Source organism: Phascolarctos cinereus, unplaced genomic scaffold (genome assembly GCF_003287225.1).
Source record: "Phascolarctos cinereus isolate Bilbo 61053 unplaced genomic scaffold, phaCin_HiC Scaffold_726;HRSCAF=1367, whole genome shotgun sequence".
In the NCBI taxonomy this organism is placed as follows: Eukaryota; Metazoa; Chordata; class Mammalia; order Diprotodontia; family Phascolarctidae; genus Phascolarctos; species Phascolarctos cinereus.
The window spans coordinates 85,293,787-85,316,784 of record NW_027556098.1 but is presented as its reverse complement, the minus strand read 5'-3'; the positions used below and the strand labels follow the sequence as shown (position 1 = coordinate 85,316,784).

The window sequence follows — 22,998 nt, the reverse complement described above, 5'->3', positions numbered from 1 at the left end:
GGGACAGTGAGTTAAACAGGAAGAAGAGAGTAGCAATACTTTATTCTGTTTCTAGGGTTTTGTACATTGTTGTTGTGTAAAAATCACTTCCCTACTCAAAAATCTGTGGTGGTTCCTCATTGCCTTTCAGTAAATTCCTAATCTTGGCATTCAAATCCCTTCACAATCTTATTGCAGCTTCTTTTTCCAGTCTTATCCCATACTGCTCCCTCAGATCAAATATCCAGTCAAACTAAACTTTGTCCCCCACCAGCCTTGATCAGGTTATCTCTGGAATAAACTCCCCTACTCACACAGTCTTAATCAGTTGAAATCCTTTCAAGGCTTCTCTACCACACTGGTGCAAATGGCCTTTCCTCAGATTTCTCACAGTAGTTCACCCTTCACTCACTCTGTTATCATAGTTATTGCATACATGTTCCCCTCACTCCTATACCTCCTCCTTTTAGATTGTGATCCCCTTGAGACTAAGGGCTAAATTAATACCTCTCTGTACTCCTGATTGTTGCTGAGAACAGTTTTTGCAGGTTTCAGGGAAGAAAAAAATGCATTTTTCCCTATTTGGGGGTCCTGTGTGCCCTCAGAGGCACAGTAATAGGTACTTATTTCTCTGCTATTATAAGATACATGTATAATGGACCATTTCAGTGAGTTGGTTGTTCATCCAACTGCACAACTACATTCTTTGGCCACTATTTTTATACTCCACTTGAGTACCTCTAACGCTCCTCCTAGACCCATAAATTCAGAAGCACAGCCCTCAGATGGAAATGACTGGGAAAAACCAAGATAATTATCAGAATACGTGTGGTGATGGGGGTAGTAATTTTTATTCTTTCCTCAGTAGTAAGGATAGTGCTTATCAAATGTTTAGGTCAGGTTCTCTTTCCTTGAGTTATTGATTTTTCTGACAAATGAAAATGTAGTCAGCATTTGAATTATAATGCCATCTATTTTTATAGAAGACAGCAGTATTTCTCAGAATTTTTTTGTCCTAATATATTTATCAAACATATGTGAATTGTATTTTACAAAGCTATCACCTCCTACCCTGGAAGAGGGTATTTTTTTTCTCTTTATAAAAATAATCTTTGTTTTACAATATAGTTATCGTACTCGGGAAGAAATTCAGGAAGTGAGGAGTAAGAGTGACCCTATCATGCTTCTCAAAGATAGAATGGTGAACAACAACCTTGCCAGTGTTGAAGAATTAAAGGTAAGATCATGTTACAGTAGTCTGTCGTTACTGTTTGAGTGATTTTGCCTTTCTTTGTTCCTGAGTGTGAATGCTTAAGAGGGGAAAAAAGAGGTTTGAGGTTGCCTAAATCCTGGAAAAGAACTTCATCAGGCCTAAAAGAAATCAGAAAACTAACCATTTTTCTTTTTTTTTTTTCCTTTTTGAAACCGTGAAACCTTCCATTTACGCTCTTGCTAATGCTTAAATGACAGTAGAACTTAATAGTAAGAAAACCTTGGTGATAGAGCAAATGTTCAGCATCTTAGATTCTTACATAAAATCACAAGAATATTTCAGTTGACTGAGGCTATAAATAAACAGTGTGCCATTGAACTAGCATTAATACAGTCTGCTTCCAAAGTCTCTTTGGAAAAGTGAACAACTGACCGTTTTCAAAAATGGTTTGACAGATAAAATCTAACTGAAAAATCTTCTTGCATCTAGTTCTTAGTATGAGCTTATTAGCTTTTTTATTTTTAATTTGTAGAAATACCATTGGTATTTCTACAGTACCAATGGTACAGAATAAGTACACCATCCCTTCTGACTCATAGGTTCCCAAAGCAGCAATACATCTCCTGTCTTCCAAATAAACACAAAGTGCAAGTTATAACCAATCAGTGCTGAAGGCTTAACAAGCAGGTGTTGACAGGAGAGGGGTATTGCATTGTCAGGAAGTCCAGCATGCATCGGCAGGAATATGTGTGTGCCATGACTTGTTTACAATATGATACTGTACAGTTACATGACACAGTATTTTGTCATCAGAATTTCAGTCCAGAAAAACCCCCACAAATTTACAATAAACTAAGTTTAAGATGTGTAATTTTTTTTTAAGTGACTCAAAAAAAACCGTTAAAGTAGATTTCCAGAGGGCCCAGAGTTTTTTTTTTTTTTTAAGGAATGCAGTAGGCCAAATAACCTCTGCTGCTTAATCAACAAGCAACTGATAGCACTCCGTACATAGTAAATGCTCAATGACTATTGATTTAATCAAGTGTTCAAATCCTCTTAAATTTAAAAGGAAATTGATGTTGAAGTAAGGAAAGAGATTGAAGATGCCGCCCAGTTTGCTACAGCTGATCCAGAGCCACCTTTGGAAGAATTGGGCTATCACATCTACAGCCGAGAGCCACCTTTTGAAGTTCGAGGTGCAAATCAGTGGATCAAGTACAAATCTGTCAGCTAAAAGGAAGTATGTGTTGAAACTTATATAAGGTCTTTAATGGAACTTTATCTTGTCAACTCTAAGAAACTAAGTGTTAGGGATGAACCTCCACAAACAAACATTTTGAATTGTCATTAGAAGATATCAAATTCGGGGCAGCTAGGTGGTACAGGGGATAGAGCACTGGCCCTGGAGTCAGTAGGCCCTGAGTTCAAATCTGGCCTCAGACACATGATACTAGCTGTGTGACTCTGGGCAAGTCACTTAACCCCTGTTGCCTCACCAAAAAAAAAAAAGATGCTAAATTCATTACCTTAAATTCAAAGGTAACTAGTTACATCCATGCTATGTTTGTATATTATGTTAATTGTTCTATTAAAGGAACAGAACCAGTTAATTAGTTTGTGTGGTTATTCTACAGTTTAAGCCTTTTTTTAAAGATGGAGATTAGAAATCATGACTGATTTTATTAGAACAATTGCATCTACCTTTATTTTCATTTTTTGGAAGGATGAAGTGTTGAATTTCATTCCCAAATAAATCATGCTTTTAAAAATAACAAGTGGGGAAAAAAATCAAATAATTTACTTTCTTTTATATATAAACACAAAGATGGTTTTTCTCTTGAAAATTATATATTTACATTTAAATTTCAGGTTTTTAAGTATAATAGGAACTATTCCTTTGCTAATTATATGCTAATAAGCCTATCTTTGTAAAACTACAGTACTAACAATTAATGGTTATTTTATTATAAGAATACCTTCTCTTTCACTCTCCCAGCAAGTGCTATAAAATGCAAATGTATATATTTCAATTAGTAAATTAAAATTGTTCTTTAAAAAAGTCAGGATACACTGGCATATCTAAACCAAGATTCCTTTAGGATACAATTTTTATATATGTTGTGTCTACGTATTTATTTCAGTTTTCATAAATGTATCATTATTACATATGTTCTAAATGACATCCATTTTTGTAAAATAATTATCTGTTTAGAATTAAATTCCTAAATTGTTAATTGAACAGTAAACAATTGAACAGTATTGCACAAAAGTAGAATTTGTACACATATTTACAAGAAGTTTAACAAAGAAAGATGTGGAATGTTTTAACATTTCCACAGTTATTTATTATTGTTTTGTTTTGTTTTTTACTGTAATTAAACCTGCTATTTGATTTGTGAGGGTTCACAAGCTTGCTGTCTGTGCTTTGAGACTGTGTTCCAGATTCTGCAGAGAAGACCACCACTATGAGGATTAAAAAAAAAAAAGTTCCCATTAAGAAGTTATTTTGAAGCAGATGGACAAATATGTACTGTTCTAAAGGTCATTCTTCTTAGCTTTTGAAAACTCCTGAGGGTGGGACCCTCAGCATAGTGTTATGTTGTAAAACATGATCCCCAATTTTTAAATTTTAACATTGGTTAACATGTTCACACTTAGTATAAGTGATTGATCATCTAAAGAACACATACTCTGGTAGTGTATCAATTTGCCTTGACTCAGCTGTGAGAAATAGATTTATTTTTAATGATATATCTTTCCCTCCCCCAGCCAGTTCTACCCCTCCTCCTACATACAGGGGAGGGACTAGTGGAAGATTACGCAGGGAAAGTATTACTGCCTTTTATTTTAAATGCCTATTTGTGTCCTTCTACCTGTTCTCCCCCTATCCCTAAAGAAGATGGATGTATTTGGTGATGATTGGACTAGGATTTTTCTTTTAAGATCCTAAATTTCTAAGCTGAGCCATTGGTAGAGATGAGAATTATAGCTTCACAAAGTAAAAAGATATGTTACAAGTACTTAGTCTTAGCAATGAAAAGAAAGTTATTCCTTACCATCCCCCACCCAGTAGCATGGTTTTTAAAAGGGAGCCTCAAGGATCCAGGGAACTCTAAGGCTTGATGGCTTTATGAAAACCAACTGTTTGAAATCTTCTTCCTCATCTGTTGTCATTATCTATTTGCAGATGATTCCCATATTGATAGATTCAGCCATAATCTCTGGTGCCCCAGTTCCACATTAACTGCCTAGTAGACTTTTTGAACTGGATGTCCTGTAGGTATCTCAAACTCAACCTGTACAAATGGAATCCATTGTCTTTCCAACCAAGATTCACCCCTCTTCTGAACTACCCCATTAGTATCAAGGGTACCATCATATTTCTAGTTACTTCACAACCTTGTAGCCATCCTGGACTTGTAACTCACCCCATCTATCCAGTCAGTTGCCAGATCTTGTTTCTGTCTATTCTCACAGCCACCACCCTAGGTCAGGGCCTCCTACTACTGCCTACAGCAAAGTTGGCCTGAGTCCAAGCAAACAGGGTCCTTATGAATCCAAACTTCACAGAACAAATCCCCATAAAAGGATTCAGTCAAAGGGGCTGGACTTGAGGACCTAGAGGGCCACATATGGCCTCAAGGCCACAGGTTTCCCATCCCTGTTAAACACTATTCCTCACTCTAATTTATATATATTAGCCTTAGTTTTGACCTTTCTAGACTAACTGGTTTTCTTCCAGCTTTGGTCTGAGGAAGTTCTTACCGAAGTCCGAGATATCGTAGGTCTTCTTTAGTGATATCATTAAGAATGTCGTAAAGTGTGTAACCCTCTTCAACAATCTGAAAGAAAAGCCAAATATATGAGAGGCAATCAGCTTTTAAAGCTAGAAATTTCCATAATTTTGTGGTTATTTTACCTTTCCAATTGTATTAGTATCAGCTCCTTGAAGTTTCAACCAGTCTGTGAGCTCACTGTCTGCCCTTTGTACCTGTGATTCAAGAGGTCGTATTGGAATAACCAGATTATCTGTAACAGAATTAAAAATGAATTTTATATAAAGTGGAACTTTGTAGAAAAGAGGCCATAGCAGAATGTAGATATAAAATGGAAACTAATTAAAGCTATAGGATTTGTCTGCCATAGTAGTCACAAAAGCTAAATGGCAGTTCAGCTCATCATTTGCAATGTAGTATAATGAAACGACCACTGACCCTGGCAATCAGAGGACCTGAATTCAAAAAACATTAGTATTGACTACTTAGACAAATGCTAGATGCCCAAGAAGTTTAGATAGCAGTGGCAACTTAGCAGCACTCTGTGCCACAAAAAAGTGCAGCCAGATACCTGAGAAACGAGGAAGCTCGGGCAAGACAGGTGTATGTATACAGCTGTGTGGCACTCTACTAAGCCTGAAGGAGAGAGCCCAGCACCTAGCTTGGGCCAGTTCTGTCCCCTCAGAAGTCACTTAGGGCAAAGACTAAGGCTGGTGTGAGAAGAGACAGATGGCTTTGAAGTCCAGCCCCCCTGGGAAAGGAAGCAGTACAGGACTACGGGGGAAAAAAGACTAAAATGACCAGAAATTCAAGAGGACAAAAACTCAAACATCAACATAAGCAAATAAACCAGCAGTGTTCCAGATTGGGTAAAAGAGTCCAGACATCTATGAATAAATATTGCAAGACAAAGAAAATGAAATTGACACTTAATGAGGCAGAGGATCTTGTGGATGCCCAAAGCAGAGCAGTTCATATCTCTGGAGGAGCTAATTCAACAGTAGAATGAGCCCTGGAGTAGACTGTGACCTGAGTGGTAATTAGACAATGAGTATTTCAGACCTACCTTCTGTAACTAGTCAGGCCTTGGGTCTCCACTGTCCCTGTGTTAACCACCAGGGAGGACCACAGACCCGACATCTGTCCTGTCACCCTTCTCCCTATATGCCAGCCTTCAGTCCAGGACCAAAGACCTGACAAATGTGATCCACAATGGAGAGAGCTCTAGCATAGAACTGACCTCATGACCCCAACAGTTTGACCACTAGACAGAACCACAGGCTTGCCTCTGCTTCCCCCTAATTTTCACTTCTTGCTCAGGGATTGATCACCAATTAAATATTATGTATTCTCTAAGGAGCATAAGTCAGAAGTCCCCTTCCCTGGCCATTATGTCCCATTTCTTCATAGTTTCTGTGTCTCTATCCCACTCCACACTGTCAAGCAATCAACAAACACTTATATAGCATTTATTAAATGCCAGGCCCTGAACTAAGTAAGCACTGGGCACAAAAGGCAAACATGGTTCCTTCCCTTACATTCCACCAGGGGAGACAACATATAAATAAATACGCTCTTTATACATTGTGCCCTCTCAATCCCCCATTCTATTGTTAACAAAATGTCCTTCATATTCGACATCTGTAAAATGGGGATGATAATAATAGCTCATTTATAAAGCACTTTACAAACCTTAAGGCATTATGTAAATACAGCTATCATTATTATTACTTTTATCAAACATATGACCTCCCTGGAAATTGTATATTTTTTAAATTTAATTTTCCCATATACACTTACATGTATACATATGTATTATATGTATACACACACACACACACACACACACACACACACACACACACACACTCTTCACAGACACATAACCCCTAGTAGAATATAATGTCCTCGAGGAAGGATTGGGTTGTTTGGTTTATTTTGACTTTGCATCTTCAGCTTCTAGCATTGGGCCTCATAAATAACAGGTACTTGATAAGTGCTTATTGAATAGAATAACTAATTCCAGTGAAGAAGAAGAGAATACAGTTATCCCTTCCACATTGTGATTTTCCCCATTGCAGCTTCAATATATTGTGGGTCAGCATAAAAAATTAAATGGGAATTTTGGGTGAGTTTTGTGGAAACTGCAGATGACACAGAGAGCCTATGACCAAATACTTAATCCGGATTTTACAATGAGAGAATGTAAACACCCCATAAAAGCAAAAGGAAAAATTCGGACTTCTCTGGTATGAAGGGAGGGACAAAAAATTGTATGGGGATTTTCCAGATCATGGGCAGGGCCATGCCCCAGCCCCCATGATGTGGAAGGGATAACCATAGTATCTAAAATGTTAAAGGAAGATCACAGGCCCAGAAAGGGACCCTAAATGAAACAGTCCAATCACAGACCACAAATGCATTTATTATCTGAGAAGAACTTGCAAAGCAGCAGAGAGGGAGTTAAATCAGCTTCTCAAAAGGGAGTGGGAAGAGGGTGAGATAATATAGTTTCTAGAGGCTTTTGGGCAGAGAGTGGGGTTTAAAGGAACAGATGCCTATAGACACAGTAAGTCAGGGAGCAGGTTGCTTAGAAAGTCCTAAACAAAGTCTTGAGTCTGTAGCTGCTGCTCAAAGTTGCCCTTGAGTTAGTCAAGGCTTTTTCTGTGGTTTCTGGCAGCTACAGGCATCTCCAAATTTGATAAGAGTTCACTCACAAAAGATCATCGGTATGTCAGGCAGCCCTGGGCTTCAGAAGTCCTTCTGATTGGCTGGTTGTTGTTTTATTCCAGTGTCCTGGGAAGCTCCAACATATCTATAGTCATTACAAAGCCCATGTTCAGAAAAGAAGCCAGTGTGACTGCGTATTAACCTATTAATAATATTAATATTACAGTCACTCTAATTAACAAGTGCCCAAGTTAAGAGGGCATGTGTGAGAGAAGGGAACAAGGGTAATTGAGGACAAGTATTTACAAGTAATGGAAGCTAGGCAAGTCCCTAAGAACAGTGGAGATTTGAGATAAATTGTAAATTATAAATAAATAAAAGGCCTTTTGTAGCTATGGTTGTTAATAAGAGGATTGTCAAGAAAGGGATGGGATCCCTGAGTGGACTGATGAGAAGGAGGTAAGTGGCTGACAGAAGAGCAGGAAGGTAGAGGTCATCAACTCCTGTTTTCACTCTTAATAACCTTCAAATGAGAAAGTACAGGTTGAAAATGCTGAAAAGATGGCAGTGAAGAGGTGGCAGGAGGGGACCTCTCTTCAATGAGTTGGTCACCTGATTTCTCCATTTTTCAAAAGGGAGAATGAAGTACATATTTCAAATAATAGGCCAATGAACTTGACATAATTCCTCCTAATCAGGGATGGATTGTTAAAGAAAACTTTTGAGAATACTTTAAAAAAAAGGAAAAGATCAAAGCTCCCTACAACTCTTCCCCCTCCAGCTGTGTGCACTGAGTCCCCAGGCATTCCATAATATGCATCACTTTAGCGTATACTCAAGTCTCTGCAAGTAGAAAATTATCTCACCAGTACTTTTGGACCGTAACTGAAGAAGGTACAGTTCTTGAGTTTTCTGCTCAAGAGCCTGCCGTAAGAAATTCTGGTATTCTCTCTCTTTTTGAACCAAGTGTTCCAGAAGCCTATTTTAAAAACATAAAAATAAAAAGTCAATAGCCAATAAGAGAAAGTAGAATAACATATAGACTTTCCTTCATGTAGAGAAAAATATACACTGGCTTAACAGTAATAGTGGACAAAATAAGAAGGCAATTGAAACCTGCATTTTGACCCTAAAAGAACCCATTTCTCTATTCTTTTCTTTTCCATGTTCCTTGAATAACCATTCTTCCACTAAACTTAAGAATACAGGTATATCTAGTTCCATGTTGCTCCAACAACTGTTTGTCATCTTATAATAACCTTCTTAAGATAACAGTGTAACTGCCATCATGCTCTATACCCTGCTACGATGTCTTAAGGCCTCAAACCTCAGAAAAACCAGCCTAGGATGGCCTTCACCCCAGAATTGTCCCTAAGTCCCATCAATGACTGTTTATACTTGTTTGTCTTTCAGCTGCTAAGGGATTAACATACTCATAATGTTATCTGTCCTAAAGTCAAATTTTCATGGAACCAGTTAACCACCTTAGGTTGAACAGACTGTGGAACAATTAAAAGCACAGATTTGGATAAAAAGGCAAAACACCTGGACCCAAATCACAACTCTGCCACTTACTACATTTGTAACTGGATGAGTCACTTTCCCTCTGTAGGCCTCAGTTTCCTTATCTGTAAAATGAAGGAGTCGCACTAGTTGGCCCAAAGGTCCCTTCCACTTTTAGATCAGTGATTCTGTGACCCTTTACTAATATACCAAGCACCTGAGATTTTACTGGTTTGGAATACCTCGTGTGGAACTCCTACCACCAAAGCAGTTCTGCATAACCTATCTACTTGACCATGGTCACAGAGTTAGTGTCCAAGGTGAGATCTGAATTCAAGTCTCCCTGATTCCAAGCGCAGCACTCCAGCCATTATATCCATGATACTTTTTAGTCATAGCTATATTCGATAGCTTTGTGATTTTATCACCCTATATGTTCCCTTCAATAACAAACATCACAACCCATCCATGCCTGCTCATCTAATGTATCTCTTGACAGTACCCTCCCAGAAGTTTGCCACAGGGAGTCCACCCATTGTGATAGGGGAATGTCCATAATACAAAATAAAGCCATTATGATTTCACTCCAACAAACTGAGCAAAAAGACCTTTCCCAAGTGTGAAAATCTGGTGAAGCCTGACATATTCAGAAGTGGTTCAGTTCCTATGAGGAAAACAAGCATGTAAACAGCAATCCATAGAGTAGGTCCGATGCTCTTCCTCTGCTTCTCCATCAGACTGAGTCACACAATTTCACACTTTAGGGCCATCAAGTTCAACCCATCCCATAAAGGCTTCCTAACCGTAACATATAACATGGGGTCATCTCATCTCTGCTGGAAGATCTCCACGGAGTGGGAACCCAGTCACCTCAGGCATTGCATTCCATTTTTAGACATTTGTAAGATTTTCCTGGGAAAACTGGCCTCACAACTTCCACCCAATGCTCCTTCTCCTGCCCTCTTGAGACCATCAGAACAAACCTCTTCCACCAGACAAACTTGAAGGTTTTCTCTCACATCCTCCCAAGGCATCTCCATGCTAAACATTCCCAACTCCTTCAAATGATCCTTGTATGACACAAATTCAAAGCCCTTCACATTCCTGGCTGCCATTCCCTACATACTCTAGCTTAGCCATGTCTGTGGCTCCCTAAAGTGAACACAATCTTCACGTGGTCTGAGTACAAAGGGACTATACCTCCTTATTCTTGAAGCGATGCTTGTCTTAATGCAAGCCAAGATCACACGAGCTTTTCGGGCTGACATATCCACATTGCTGACTCATAAAACCCCCATATCTTTTTCAGGCAAACTCCTCTATCTCCCTCCATCCTATACTTGTGAAGTTGTTTTTTTGTGTGTGCCCAAGACTAAAACTTTACATTTATCCCTACTTCATCTTAATAGATCCAGCCCAATGTTCTAGTCTGTCAAGACCTTTTTATATCACCCTGACTCCAGCCAACCAGTATGTTACAACCTGTCCATCCCAATTTTGTATCATCTATAAATCTGGTAAGTCTATGATGCTTTTATCCAAGACATTGATAAAGTGTTCAACAGCCCAAGATCCAACACAGATACCTGGGACATTCCACTGGTGACCTGCCAAGCTGATAAATGGTATTCTCAATTAAATGGTGTTCTCATTGGGTCTACATAACTTTTAATCAGATATAACTAGACTTAGAATCAGGACCCAAATAAGGTCATTCAGAGTTGGACACAACTGAAATGACTGAACAACAATAACACAATGTTAATATGCAACTACCTGCTAATAAAAAGACATGGAATGCCCACCTCGATGGCTCCAAAAACACGTAAGGCCTTTTTTTTGGGGGGGATTTGTGCGTGGAGGATATAATGGGTACTTGGAGGAATCCAAGAAATTCAGGCAAGTGTTTATTAAGCTCCTATTTTTAGTAATGCACTATGCTAGGCACTGAAGATACAAAGATAAGACAAAAGCCCTATTCTCAAGGAATTCATAAGCTAATGATGAGAGAGACTGTAGTGATAATGCCTGGAAAGCTGAAATTGGAGCCAGAATTATCCAGGTTCAAACCCTGTCGTTTATACAGCGAACTCTGTGACCCTAGACAAGTCACAGAACCTCTCCCTGCCCTAATCAACTCTCTAAACAGGGGTTCTTAACTTGTGTGTCATAGACCACTCCTCACCCCCTTAGCAGTCCAATGAAACCTATGACCTCTTCTCAGAATCACGTTTTTAAGTGGATAAAGTAAAATACGTAGAATTACAAAGAAAACCAATGCTAAAACAGTTATCAAAATATTTTTAAAAACAAGTTCATGGACCCTAAACTAAGAACCCCTGCTCTAAGACTATACATTGCAAAGGTGGTAACCTGCATTGGTACATAGGATCATAAAGCCAGAAGGAACCTTAGTCCAACCCTCTCCTGAAGGAAATGAGGTGAAGTAACTTGTGCAAAACCACACAGACAGTAAGCATCAAGAGTGGGATTGAACCTCTTCCAAGAGGATTTGAATCTCGCTTCCAAGACATAATAGATGAGTCACTGAATAGGTCCTCTGACCTCAGAGCCAAGTGCTCCTTCCAAAGGACTGTACTCAAATTTCTTATAATAATGAAAGCAGTGTCCAGTCCCTATCTTATCCTATGGGTTTGCAAATAAATAAATCAGACCTAGAGGGCCTATCCTTTTAAAAAATAAGCATTTTATTGTTTCCTCCTTTTTTATATCCCTTTAATTTCCCAATGGCCTCCCACCCGCACTGTCACAGACATCCCCCCCCAAAAAAATTCAGCCCTGTCCCCTCACCCCTGTCAACACTGTAATCTATTATGTCCATGTTGGTTCAGCCAATTCTCCCCCTGGGGTCATGGCAGCATTTTCCCATTGGTTTCTCCTGGCCACAGGTGATGTTCATTACCTGTTGGTTTCTTGTCTAAGCTTGCTCAGCTGAAGGTTAAGTTTGTGATGCTGTTGAGATTCCAGAGTTAATACAGAGCCAGCCCGACTCACTCCAGAAGCTACAATGGATTCTTCATTTCCATTTGGATCTCCAGGCTGGCAATCCTCTTCTACCTCATCTGCATCCTTATCTACTCCTTCCATTTCAGAGGCTGGCTCAAAGTGGGCTCGAAGCTCTGGCCAGACCAAAGGAAAAAAAGGACCACATGATGCTTGGCAGGAAATGTGAATGAGGCAAGAGACTGCTGCTGCTAGGATAGCAGTGGGGTGACAGAGCCCTGGGCTTGAGAATCAGAAGACCTGCCTCAGACATGAGATGTGTGATGCTGGTCAAGTCACTTAATCTTTCTGGGCCTCAGTTTTTCTGTGCATAAAATGGGGATAATAATAATAGTACGTACCTTACAAGACTGTTGTGAGGCTCCAATAATAGAGCACTTTTTCCAAACCTTAACGTACGGCATACATAGGAGTTGTTATTATCCTCATTGTCACTGTCATCGTATTGGATATTAAGACCTCCTGAATCTGGCCCCATCACACTATACACTAAAGTTCTATATGGACCACTTAGCCAGAAAGGAGATGAGCATATGTGACATATGGCAGATATCCTTCAGTACCTAAAGAGTGATTCTGTTAGTGTGGACTCCCTCCACCAATGCAAGTTGCAACCCTCCCTGTGTCTTAGTAGATGGTTGCTGTGGCAACCTGCTGTCACTCTGAAGCCAACCTAGTGATAATCCCCCCACCTCCCTCAACCCTAGCGCACCCCCCACTCAATTTTAACTGACAAAAAACATATAGATCACCCCAAGGCCCAAACTTGAAAGTTTGCCAGGTTGGTAGACTATTCCTTAGACTTGTCAACCCAACAGTCACCTCCAAGACACAGTGGGTGAGTCACTGGAACAGGCCCCTAGTAAAAGTATGTCCTTTACATTTTAATTAAGGAAGAGGAATCATCATTCCACTGATTGAACCAAGTATAACTTAAATTATTCACACTAGCATGGGGGAGCGGTGGGCAACGGTAGTGATAAAATAGCATTAAAATAGCATTAATCAATTTGTTATATAATGATATTGACTGTGAGTTTTTGGATTTCCATTGGAAAGTAAGTTCGAGGAATTCATAAAACCTCAAATAGTGAAAGAAGGCTTCAGGACCTGACTTAGATCAACCCATTATAAAATTCTTCCAACCTGATCCCCAAATCCTTCTCTCCCTTGACACTCCATGCTGGGGACCTCTCAGTCTGGCAGAGAATACTAAGAGAAGCCGAGCCTCTTCTCCAAGCTGTCTATAAAAGTCTAACTCACATACTCTTTGGGGAAGGCATTAAGGTGTATGAGTTTGAAAGGCTGAAATAGCTAATGAGTTCTAAATGAGCCGTCTGCAGTGCATTCCGAGTAGGAGCAAAGGGATTAGCCACTTCGGCAAGGAGTATGGACTAAACAGATGAGGAGGGGATCATGTCAACCAACTAATCTCTCCTCCCCACCCCCAACCCCCATCACCACAGATTAATGAGGCTGACTTCAAAGTTCGACTTTAGTTGCCAATCTCACACTAACATTTCAAAAGTAGATGCTTCCAAAGAAAAATTCTGATAAGAGATCTGTATAAACCATCACATGTAAGAATACAAAGACAAGGTTCATTTGTTCATATTGACAATCATTAAGGATTCTTGACCAGTCCTGATGAAACACACTTCCCTCCTTACAAGAGAGGCATGAACAGTGTTGCATACACAGTCATCCATCATTATTTTGTCAGCTGGTATTAACTATTTTGCTTTGTTACAAAGGAGAGTTCATTTGTGGGAGAGATTTATCAGGAAAATGAGTCTAGTGTAAAAAATAAAAGGCATCACTAAACATTCAAAAACAATGGCTGGCATTTCCTGAATGGAATCATTTAGATCCAAGTGGAATTCCTTAGGGATCATCTGATCCAACCTCCTTATATTAAAGATAAGGAAATTGAAGTCCCAGAAGAGAAAATGACATGCCCAAAGACACAACTGAAAAGGAACAGAACCCAGCTCCTCTGATGCCACAGCCAACCCAGTACTCTTTTCTTTGGTCCATGATTATCAACATAAAAGGGACGTGAGAGAAACAGCAGTTGTGGTCCCTGACTTTCATTTCTCTAACTATGAAATTAAGGGTATTGGTACCCAACTCTCCTTTTCTAGTCAGTCAAAAATTTATTAAGTAGGTATTTATTAAGTATCTACTATGTGTCCAGTTACTGTGCTAAATGACAGGCAAAAAAAAAGTTCCTGTTCTCAAGGAGCTCACAGTCTGAGACACCATGAAAACAACTATGTACAAACATGCCATATCCAGTATAAATCGGAGATAATCAACAGAGGAAAAGCACTAGAATTAAGAGAGATCAGGAAAGGCTTTTCTACGGAAAGTGGGATTTTAGCTAGGACTAGAAGACTGGAGAGGTTGGGGAGGGAATAGGCTGTGAAAAGCTTTGAACACCAAACCGAATTTTATATTTGATCCTGAAGTACTGTGATAAGGAGCTACTGGAGGTGATGGAATAGAGTGCTTTACTATTATTGTACTTTAGGTTTGTGCCCATCCTTTCCACAGATACCGTATTTATAGGATAATGTGCCCTAGGTTTGTGGAAGATGTGTTTTGTAACAAATGATCCTATGCCATTTTAATAAATATATTTACTATGCTGATTGTGTCTACTAGTATGACTGATAATGGGAAACACCCAGTAGGGGCTTATAGGCCCTTGTACTAGAAGTATAACTCCACAGAGTTATCCCAAGAACTCAAAATAGCAGCTACCCTGTAGGAACTCAACCTGTATCAGTTATAAGAATGATCCAGAGAGTTTAAGAAAGGATGGAGAGAGGGAGAGTTTTTGTTTATTGTATTCATGCTTCTTTTTAAAATCACAAAACTTCCAGAAGGTGAAGTGTTATTTAACATGACTGTTCCCACCTTTCATTTATATAATGCTTTCTAATTCTTTTGTATTATTTTAAAAATTAATTAATTAAATATTTTTGGTGAGATTATTGGATTAAGTAACTTGCCCAGAATCACACAGCTAGTGAGTGTTATGTAACTGAGGCCAGATTTGAACTCAGCTCCTCCTCACTCCAGGGCCAGTGCTGTATTCACTGAGCCACCTAGCTGTTCCCTACTTTCTAATTCTTTATATAAACTTCATGATGATGAGTTTAGTTTTAGACACAGAGTTTTAGGTGCTGGCGGGACACTGAAGTGGTGATATCCAACAACAGTTAGTTAGAAATGGAAAATCAAACTGGAGAAAAGGTTAGGGGTAATAAATTGGGTTAAGGAATCACTGGGTGAAAGCTGAAAGTAAGGAAGCTAATGAAATTGTCAAATGAAAGAGCAAAGGACTGAGTGAGGACTTTTCCTTAGCGTATGCTTGCATTAAGGAGCAGGAGGAGTCATTTTTGTACCTGTCTTATTCTCCCATATGAGACTGCCAGCTCATAAATGCCAGAGACTAGGTCATTGTTTTCCCATCTTTATATCAGCAGCCCCTAACTTTTTTTTTAATCAGATCTGTAATTTTATCTGTTCAGAAAGGTCCCTATACAAGTGAAAATTTTCCTCTATTGATGCAGACCAGCCCTTTTTTTTTTAATTTATAGTCCTAGAAAATTGCCTTGAGCACTGAGAGTCAAGTGATCTGTATGGGGAAAGTGTCACCTGTATGAGTGTGGGTGACAGGATTTAAACTCGAATCTTCCTGACTCTGAAGTTGTGCACTTTTCCACACCACCTTTTGCCTGGCAATCAATCAATAAACATGTTGCCAGGCACTGTGCTAAGCACTTGGGGATACAAAAAGTAGTAAAAGCAGTCCCTCAAGGAGCCACAAGCAGAAGTTTAACAAATGTTTGTTGAGCTTCATCCAATCTTATAAATAACTACAGTCATGGTCAGGGTATGGAGAGAAAAGCAACCAAGATGGAAAAAGAGAGGAAAAAAATGAACCTTCTTAAATTGTAAGAACTTTTAGGGAGGCCTTCAGCTCCCCCATTCAATTTTAAGCTTCTTGAGGACAGAGACTGTCTTTTCCCTCTTTGTATCACCAGTTCTTAGCATAGTGCCTGGCACATGATGCCACGTTTAATAAATGTTGATTGATTGACCTTTTATCAAGGTTTGCACTGGCAGGCCGAAGCTCTGACTTGAATTATTTGAGTGTGGCTTTACCTGGAATGAGAATAGTCACAGCAGCCTGCACTGCTCTACGGATGATGTTATCCATTGCAAACATCCAATGGGGTCTGATTAAATGATGCCGCAAGATTTTACTCACCTAAAAATAATTTTGGAAAAAAAAATCAGGTTAAAACAACCTTAGGCCAGCCTATTATATGGGTTGGGTGAATGGGTAATAACTACGTGATTCTCCATTCCCTCCCTTCAAAACACAGTTTATTAGGAAAGACCCATTGGCTGCCACAGTTTTTCAGAGGTCATCATTCCAAATGATTAATAAATCTTACATACTCATGGCCCATAAGACTATGCAGAGACATTAAAAGGGGATGCTTCTTGTACTTGGGCATAGTCAAGTCACAGAGAAATTCAAGAGTTTGGGAAAATACAGAAAGAGGAAGAGATAGCTACCCTGGCAGGGAGTCCTGGAAGCAACTCATTGAGATTTTCATGACACTAGTTATTAGCTAACTGGGCTAACTCACTAAATTTCTATAGCAATAGTGGAGCTCAAACAAAAGCCTTACCGCATCCTGAAATCCAAACAGCACCAAATGAATCTGATTGATGGAAGTGCTGTCAAAATCTAGATCAACTTTTAGCTTAGAGATAGTAGATGCCATAACTCTGTGCTCAGGGGAGCGTATGAAGTCTCTCAAAATCCCAATTATCTGCTTGATGTGGGCATCTGAAAGGTGCAACTCTTCAGAACTCTGACAAAACAAAACAGAATTAACTGCATGACCGCGTCCAAAGAGAAAGGGAAAACATTTCAAGTCTTAAAAAAGAACCTGGACTAAAATCAAAAATGTTTATTTTTTCCTGCAGCTATGAATTTGCACGCCTACAAACAAATCTGCAATTAGAAATCATTCTATCTGTGACCACATCTTATTATAAAAATGAGACAAGCCTTTACAAACTGCTTAATCTTTAGGCCTAATCCAATGCAGGCAGATCTCTGATTTAATGCTGGACAAGAAGTCATTCTGATGTATCTTATCATGCTTAAGCTTATAGAATGTAATATAGAGTCCCAAGGAGTCAAACTCATGTCCCAAAGTCTGCACTAGAATGGTGGCAGTATCAGAGGAGAGAAGGGAGCATATTTGGGAGATGTTGCAAAGGTGAATCCACAGGCCTTGGCAACAGATTGGATGGGGGTGGGGTGGGGGGAGAGATGGCAAGGAGTCTAAGATGATTCCTAGGATGTGAACCTAAGGGAGCAGGAGTATGGCATTGTCCTCTACAGTAGTATGGAAGATAAGAGGTGGGGATGGTTCAGGGGGAAAGATAATGAGTTTTGTTTTGGATATACTGGGTTTAAGATGTCTACTGGACATCCAGTTTGAGATGTCTGAAAGACAATTGGAGTTGTGAGACTGGAGGTCAGCAGAGAGTCTGGGCCAGGATAGGGAGACTTGAGAATGATCAGCACAGAAATGGTGATTAAATCCATGGGCGCTTATAAGAGCACCAAACGAAGAGAAGAGGGTCCAAGACAGAATCCTGAGGGACACCTATGGTAAGAAGGTGTGATCTGGAAGAGGATCCAGCAAAGGAGACTGAGAAGGAGCAGTCAGAGAGGAGAAGGAAAACCAGAAAAGAGGGGAGTCCTGAAAACCTAGAAAGAAGAGAGTATCAAGGAGGAGAGAGAGATAATGTCAAAGGCTGCAGAGAGGTCATGGAGAATGAGGACTAAGAAAAGGCCATTGGATTTGGCAACCAAGGCAAGAGGTTAAGAAGAGAGTGAAAGGAGAGAAGGAAGAAACACATATTGCAGACAGCCTCGCAGAGGAATTTAGCCACAAAGGGCAGAAGAGACACAGGACAATAATTAGGGAGGATGGAAGGATCAAGTAAGGGGGTTTTGTTTTGTTTTTTTTAAGTTGGGGAGAAATGGGCACATTTGTAGGCAGTAGGAAATAAGCCAGCAGAGAGGGGAAAGATTGAAAATAAGTGAAAGAGTAGGGCTGACAGAGAGGGCAATCTTTTCTTTTAACCTGATCTATGTTTTTTTTAAATTTTTTTTATTAATTTATTTTGATTTATCAACAATCACTTCATATGCTTTTGAGTTTAAAATTTTTTTTCTCCCTTCTTCCCCACCACCCTCCCCAAGATGCCGCACAATCTGATATAGGCTATACATATACATTCCTATTAAACATATTTTCACATTAGTGATGTTGTTAAGTAAGAATTAGAACCAATAGGAGGAACCACCAGAAAGAGGAAACAAAACTCAACAGAAGAGAAAAAAAGAAAGGGTAGTCTTTTCGAGAAGATGGAATGAAATGGGATCACTTGAACAGGTAGAAGGATTAGCCTTGGTAAGGAGTAAGGTCATTTTATCATGTGAGATAGAGGTAAAAGAGAAGAGAGTGGCAGAAGACATCTGAGGGATAGATGAGGAAGAGTGGAAAAGAGGGAGTGCACAGCAAATGGCCTCAATTTTTAAAGATAAAATATGAGGCAGGTTCTCAGCTAGGAGAGTGGGGGGAGGGGAAGCCATCATAAGTTTGAGGAGGGATGTAAAGGTCTGGAAGAGCTATTATGGACAGTGAGTTGATAAAGCAGGATTGCCTAACAGCTGTGAGGGCCCGGTTAAGGTTGCAGGACATAAATTTGTACTGGACCCTGTCAGAACAGTTGCATGATTTTCTGCACCTTCAGCAGCACATGTGAAGGAATGAGGATAAAGGCTGAGTCTTGGCTGGGTGTAATCAGGAGTTAGGGATTGAAGAGAAGAGGACAGTGTAGAGCTGAATTGGTTCACCAAGGGGTCAAGATGTGGAGAAGGGAGTGGCTAGGGAAAGGGAGATGGCCTAGGAGAGAATTGAAGGGTCAAGGGATTGGAGGTCACAGTATGGATGAAGAATAGGGTTTTGTAAGGGAAGGCAAAGGGAGAAATGAAAAGCCAGTGGATTGTGGTCAGATAAAGGGATTTCAGAATTCTTGAACATAGAGGTGGTACATTTGTGAGTAATAGCAAGATTAAGGGTATAACCAACTTTGTGCGTGGCTGAGTAGCTCATGGACGATTGAGTAGGATGAGGAACTGAGTAGCTGGGGTATTTGAGGGAGAGTCAATATATATGTTGAAGTCCTCTAGTATGAGGGCAGGAGTTGGAGAGGAGAGAAAAATTCTGAGCCAGCTACGGAACTTATTGAAAAAGGAAAGAGAATGACCTGGGGATCGGTAAATTTATCCTCTGCAGGAGGATACAAAAGTTCACCAGAAGCATCCTCAGCATAATTCATTTTTATTCTATTATGTCATCATCATCATTATTGTTATTATTATATTAACATCTCACTCTCCCCCCCATCGAATTTTAAGGTTTACAAAAGGCAGAGATAGGCAAATTCTATCATTTCCTCAAATAGCTATGAATCCTAAAAAATTTGGGGAATCTTGGATTCATGCTCCCCAAATGTGCTGGCCTGCTATGCAGAGTTTTATCTCTTGTAAGTCAGAGCTGATTTAATTAATTAACTCATCATTCAATCATCTGCCTATATTTGAACTTGCCACAAGAGGGTGCTAGCTCACCACTACAAGAGCAGAGTTCTAACATCACTGAGTACTACAGAGCCTTTGGCAAAATGACCTTATTCAGGGAGAAGGAAAGAAAAGGAACAGATTTTGGAAGCGTCACTGTGTTTATTATAAATGCAGGCATCTGATGGGTTAACAGCAAGCCTGGACCTACTTCTGCTCCTTGGCTGCCCGAATCAGGAACTGAGATCTCTGAAGAGATGTCCTTAGAATAGGTCCCCCCAAAAGGATCTCACTAAAACCATCTCACCTGGGCCACACACTCCTGTAGGTTCGAGGCCACTTTATCTTGTTCCTCTCTGAGGATTTTGTATAGAATGGCCCGGCGTTCACTGTCCTTCCTCAGCAGGAAGAGCCCAGAGTCTCTGTCCTCCAGGGACGGGGACATGCTACGATCTTCAGAGATAGAGTTCTCATCGGGAACACTGGGGGTGAAACAAGGCACAACTTTGAGTAATTCAGAAAGACAGACTGGGCCCCTGTGGGGGAGACTGGGTGAAGGGGACCTCAGAAGAGGGAAGCAAGCAAGCAAACTCAGCAATCCTTCATTTCCCTCCCAAGAATCAGGAAGAAATAGACAATTCAAAGGAGTCATAATAGTAGCTCAAATTTATATAAGGTTCCCAAAGTGCTTTAGAAGTATCTTTACCCACATCTCCACCTGATGTTTACAGCAACTCAGCGAAGCAAGTGTTATCCTCATCCCCATTTTATGGATAAAGAAACCAAGGCTTAGTAAATAGAGCACCGGCCCTAGAGTCAGGAGGACCTGAGTTCAAATCTGGCCTCAGACACTTACTGGCTAGCTGTGTGACCGTGGGCACATCACAACCCCCATTGCCTCCAAAAAAAAAAAAAAGAAAGAAAGGAAAAGAAACCAAGGCTCACTCAGAGAACTTAGGTGACTTTTTCACAAGCTAGTAAGCAGAATTTTAAGCTATGCAGCCAGGCAGAGTAGAAAGAAGATTGGCTTCAGAATAAGATGACCTGGGTTCAGATCTCATCTCAGATACTTATAATATGACCATAAGCAAGTCACTTAAACTTCCCTCAGTTTCATCATCTATAAAATGAAGGGGCTTGACTAGAATACCTCTAAGGTCTTTTATTATTTTGACATTTCATAGCAGATGCAATAACTATGCCCAGGGAAGAGGAAAAAGTCTCTCAAAACCCCAATCACCTGCTTGATGTTAGCAACACTATTGATGTAAAATATCATCCCTTGTGCTTTCCTCTGTTCTGGACAATGCTTTTCCTAAAGGACAGCCTGACCATGTCAATTCCTCTACTCAAGAAACATGAATGGCTCCCTATTACTGCTAGGGTCAATCTCTGTCATTTAGAGCCATTTACAATCTGGGTTAAGCTTACCTTCCCAAAACTATACATTACTCCTCTTTGTATACAGTTTAGATCCAATCAAATTGTGCCACATTTATAGCAATCTATCTCCAATCTCTATGTCTTTGTATTAGCTGTCCCCTATATCCAAAATGTATATTTTTTCCTGACTCTGCCTCTCTTAGTATCTCTAGTTTTTTTCCATTCTCAGTTCAGGCACCATTTTCTACATCAGAGGTGTCAAAACACTTCCCTGGGGTACAAAACTGACAAGTGTGGCCAGAACCAGATTAAAATGTAACTGAGGAATGTTTAACAAAGAAGATAGAAATATAATACAACATAGATGATAACAAATTTGCGGTTTTCTAAGTCAATGCAAGGCCAGAAGGCATCAATTTCTATGTGAGTGTGATACTACTTGTACTAAGTGAAGACCTTCCTGACTTCCCCACCTCTTAGGGTCCCCTCCCCATCACCCCATATCTATTTTGTATATACCTATACATGGATATGACATACATTTTCTCTCCTTTATAGATTGTAAGCTCCTTGAGGGCAGGCACTCTTCTACTTTTGTCTTTGGCCCCACTGCCAACCTGACAAATATTTTTTTTATGATTTATCTGTAAAATAAGCTGGAGAAGGAAATGGCAAACCACTCCAGTATCTTTGCCAAGAAAATTCCTTAAGGGGTCACAAAGAATCAAACACCAGTAAAAAAAAAAAATGAACAACACAATAACATAATAGGTAGAATTTATAGAGCGACTTAAGATTTGCAAAGCACTCCACATATATTCTCATTTGATTTCTCACAACAACCATCTGAGGTAAGTGTTATAATTATTTTACAAATGAGGAAAATGAAGCTGCAAGTGAGTCATCCAGGGTCACACTGATATTAAGCGTCTAAGGATTCAAACTCATGTCTTCCCAACTCCATGCTGGGCAATCCATCTACCCACATTGCCTCAGCAGCTGTGTCCTTCCCATTCATACTTCAGTAGAGGGTCTATTCATACAGTATGCTTTCTAGACCTAGAAACAGAGGTTCCCAAAGTGGGCAATACCACCCCCTGGGGGTGCTGGAACCATCCAAGGGGGTGGTAGTAGCTTCAGGTGCAATTGGGGGGCACTGAATAAAAATAAGGTGGTGGTGGTGGAACCATAAGGAAAGAAAAAAAGAAAATTCTGAAAAAACATTCATATATGTTTCCTCTGTTGTGTAACAGAGTTAAAATCATAGTGATTATACTGTTTTCAAAATTAACACACAAAATGCAAGTTATAACTGATCAGTGGCCAAGCCCGCCAATAGGTCTTAACAAGCAAGTGTTGGCAGGTAAGCATGTTGTGCATTGTCAGAAATACCGGCACGCATGAGCAAGAATATGTGAGTGTAATGACTTGTTTACAATATGATACTATACAGTTACACGATACAATCAATATTGCATCATCAAAATTTCAACGCAGGAAAAAACTCACAAATTTACAATCAATTATTAAACTTAAGATGCATCATTTAAAATAAAATTTATATTTTTTTGAAATGATGAAAATTTTAAAATCGTTAAAAGGTTAAAGATTTCCAGGGGGGCACTGGGTAATTTTTTTTTTAAAGGAGGCAATAGGCCAAATGAGTTTGGGAACCTCTGACCTAGAACATACATATGTCCTGCTCATACTGCCACAAAGAAACGGAAGAAAAAATCACTTCATGTAAGTTAAATTTAAAT

General features: G+C 39.7%; 2 protein-coding genes across 5 annotated transcripts in view; one reads left to right on the top strand and one right to left on the bottom strand.

Annotated features, from left to right (window-relative positions):
* PDHA1 (pyruvate dehydrogenase E1 subunit alpha 1) overlaps positions 1-2,802 on the top strand; it is a 32,474-nt gene extending 29,672 nt beyond the window's left edge. For both annotated transcript variants that reach the window (XM_020989938.2, XM_020989937.2), the window contains 2 exons: positions 1,108-1,216; positions 2,262-2,802. In XM_020989938.2, the coding sequence (XP_020845597.1) occupies positions 1,108-1,216; positions 2,262-2,426 (274 nt within the window). In that variant the 3' untranslated portion in view covers positions 2,427-2,802. The remainder of the gene's footprint in view (positions 1-1,107; positions 1,217-2,261) is intronic.
* Positions 1-22,998, bottom strand: part of MAP3K15 (mitogen-activated protein kinase kinase kinase 15) — a 153,395-nt gene that overhangs the window by 5,793 nt on the left and 124,604 nt on the right. Inside the window, exons 22-29 of one of the 3 annotated variants that reach the window (XM_020989935.2) lie at positions 20,163-20,337; positions 16,878-17,063; positions 16,342-16,447; positions 12,065-12,281; positions 8,505-8,617; positions 5,112-5,221; positions 4,958-5,034; positions 2,976-3,655 (exon numbers count right to left, since the gene is read on the bottom strand). In XM_020989935.2, coding sequence (XP_020845594.1) covers positions 3,577-3,655; positions 4,958-5,034; positions 5,112-5,221; positions 8,505-8,617; positions 12,065-12,281; positions 16,342-16,447; positions 16,878-17,063; positions 20,163-20,337 — 1,063 coding nt within the window. In that variant the 3' untranslated portion in view covers positions 2,976-3,576. Of the gene's footprint in view, positions 1-2,975; positions 3,656-4,957; positions 5,035-5,111; positions 5,222-7,685; positions 7,784-8,504; positions 8,618-12,064; positions 12,282-16,341; positions 16,448-16,877; positions 17,064-20,162; positions 20,338-22,998 lie in introns of those variants that run through there. The other 2 variants (XM_020989936.2, XR_002325190.2) reach the window with 2 other exon arrangements.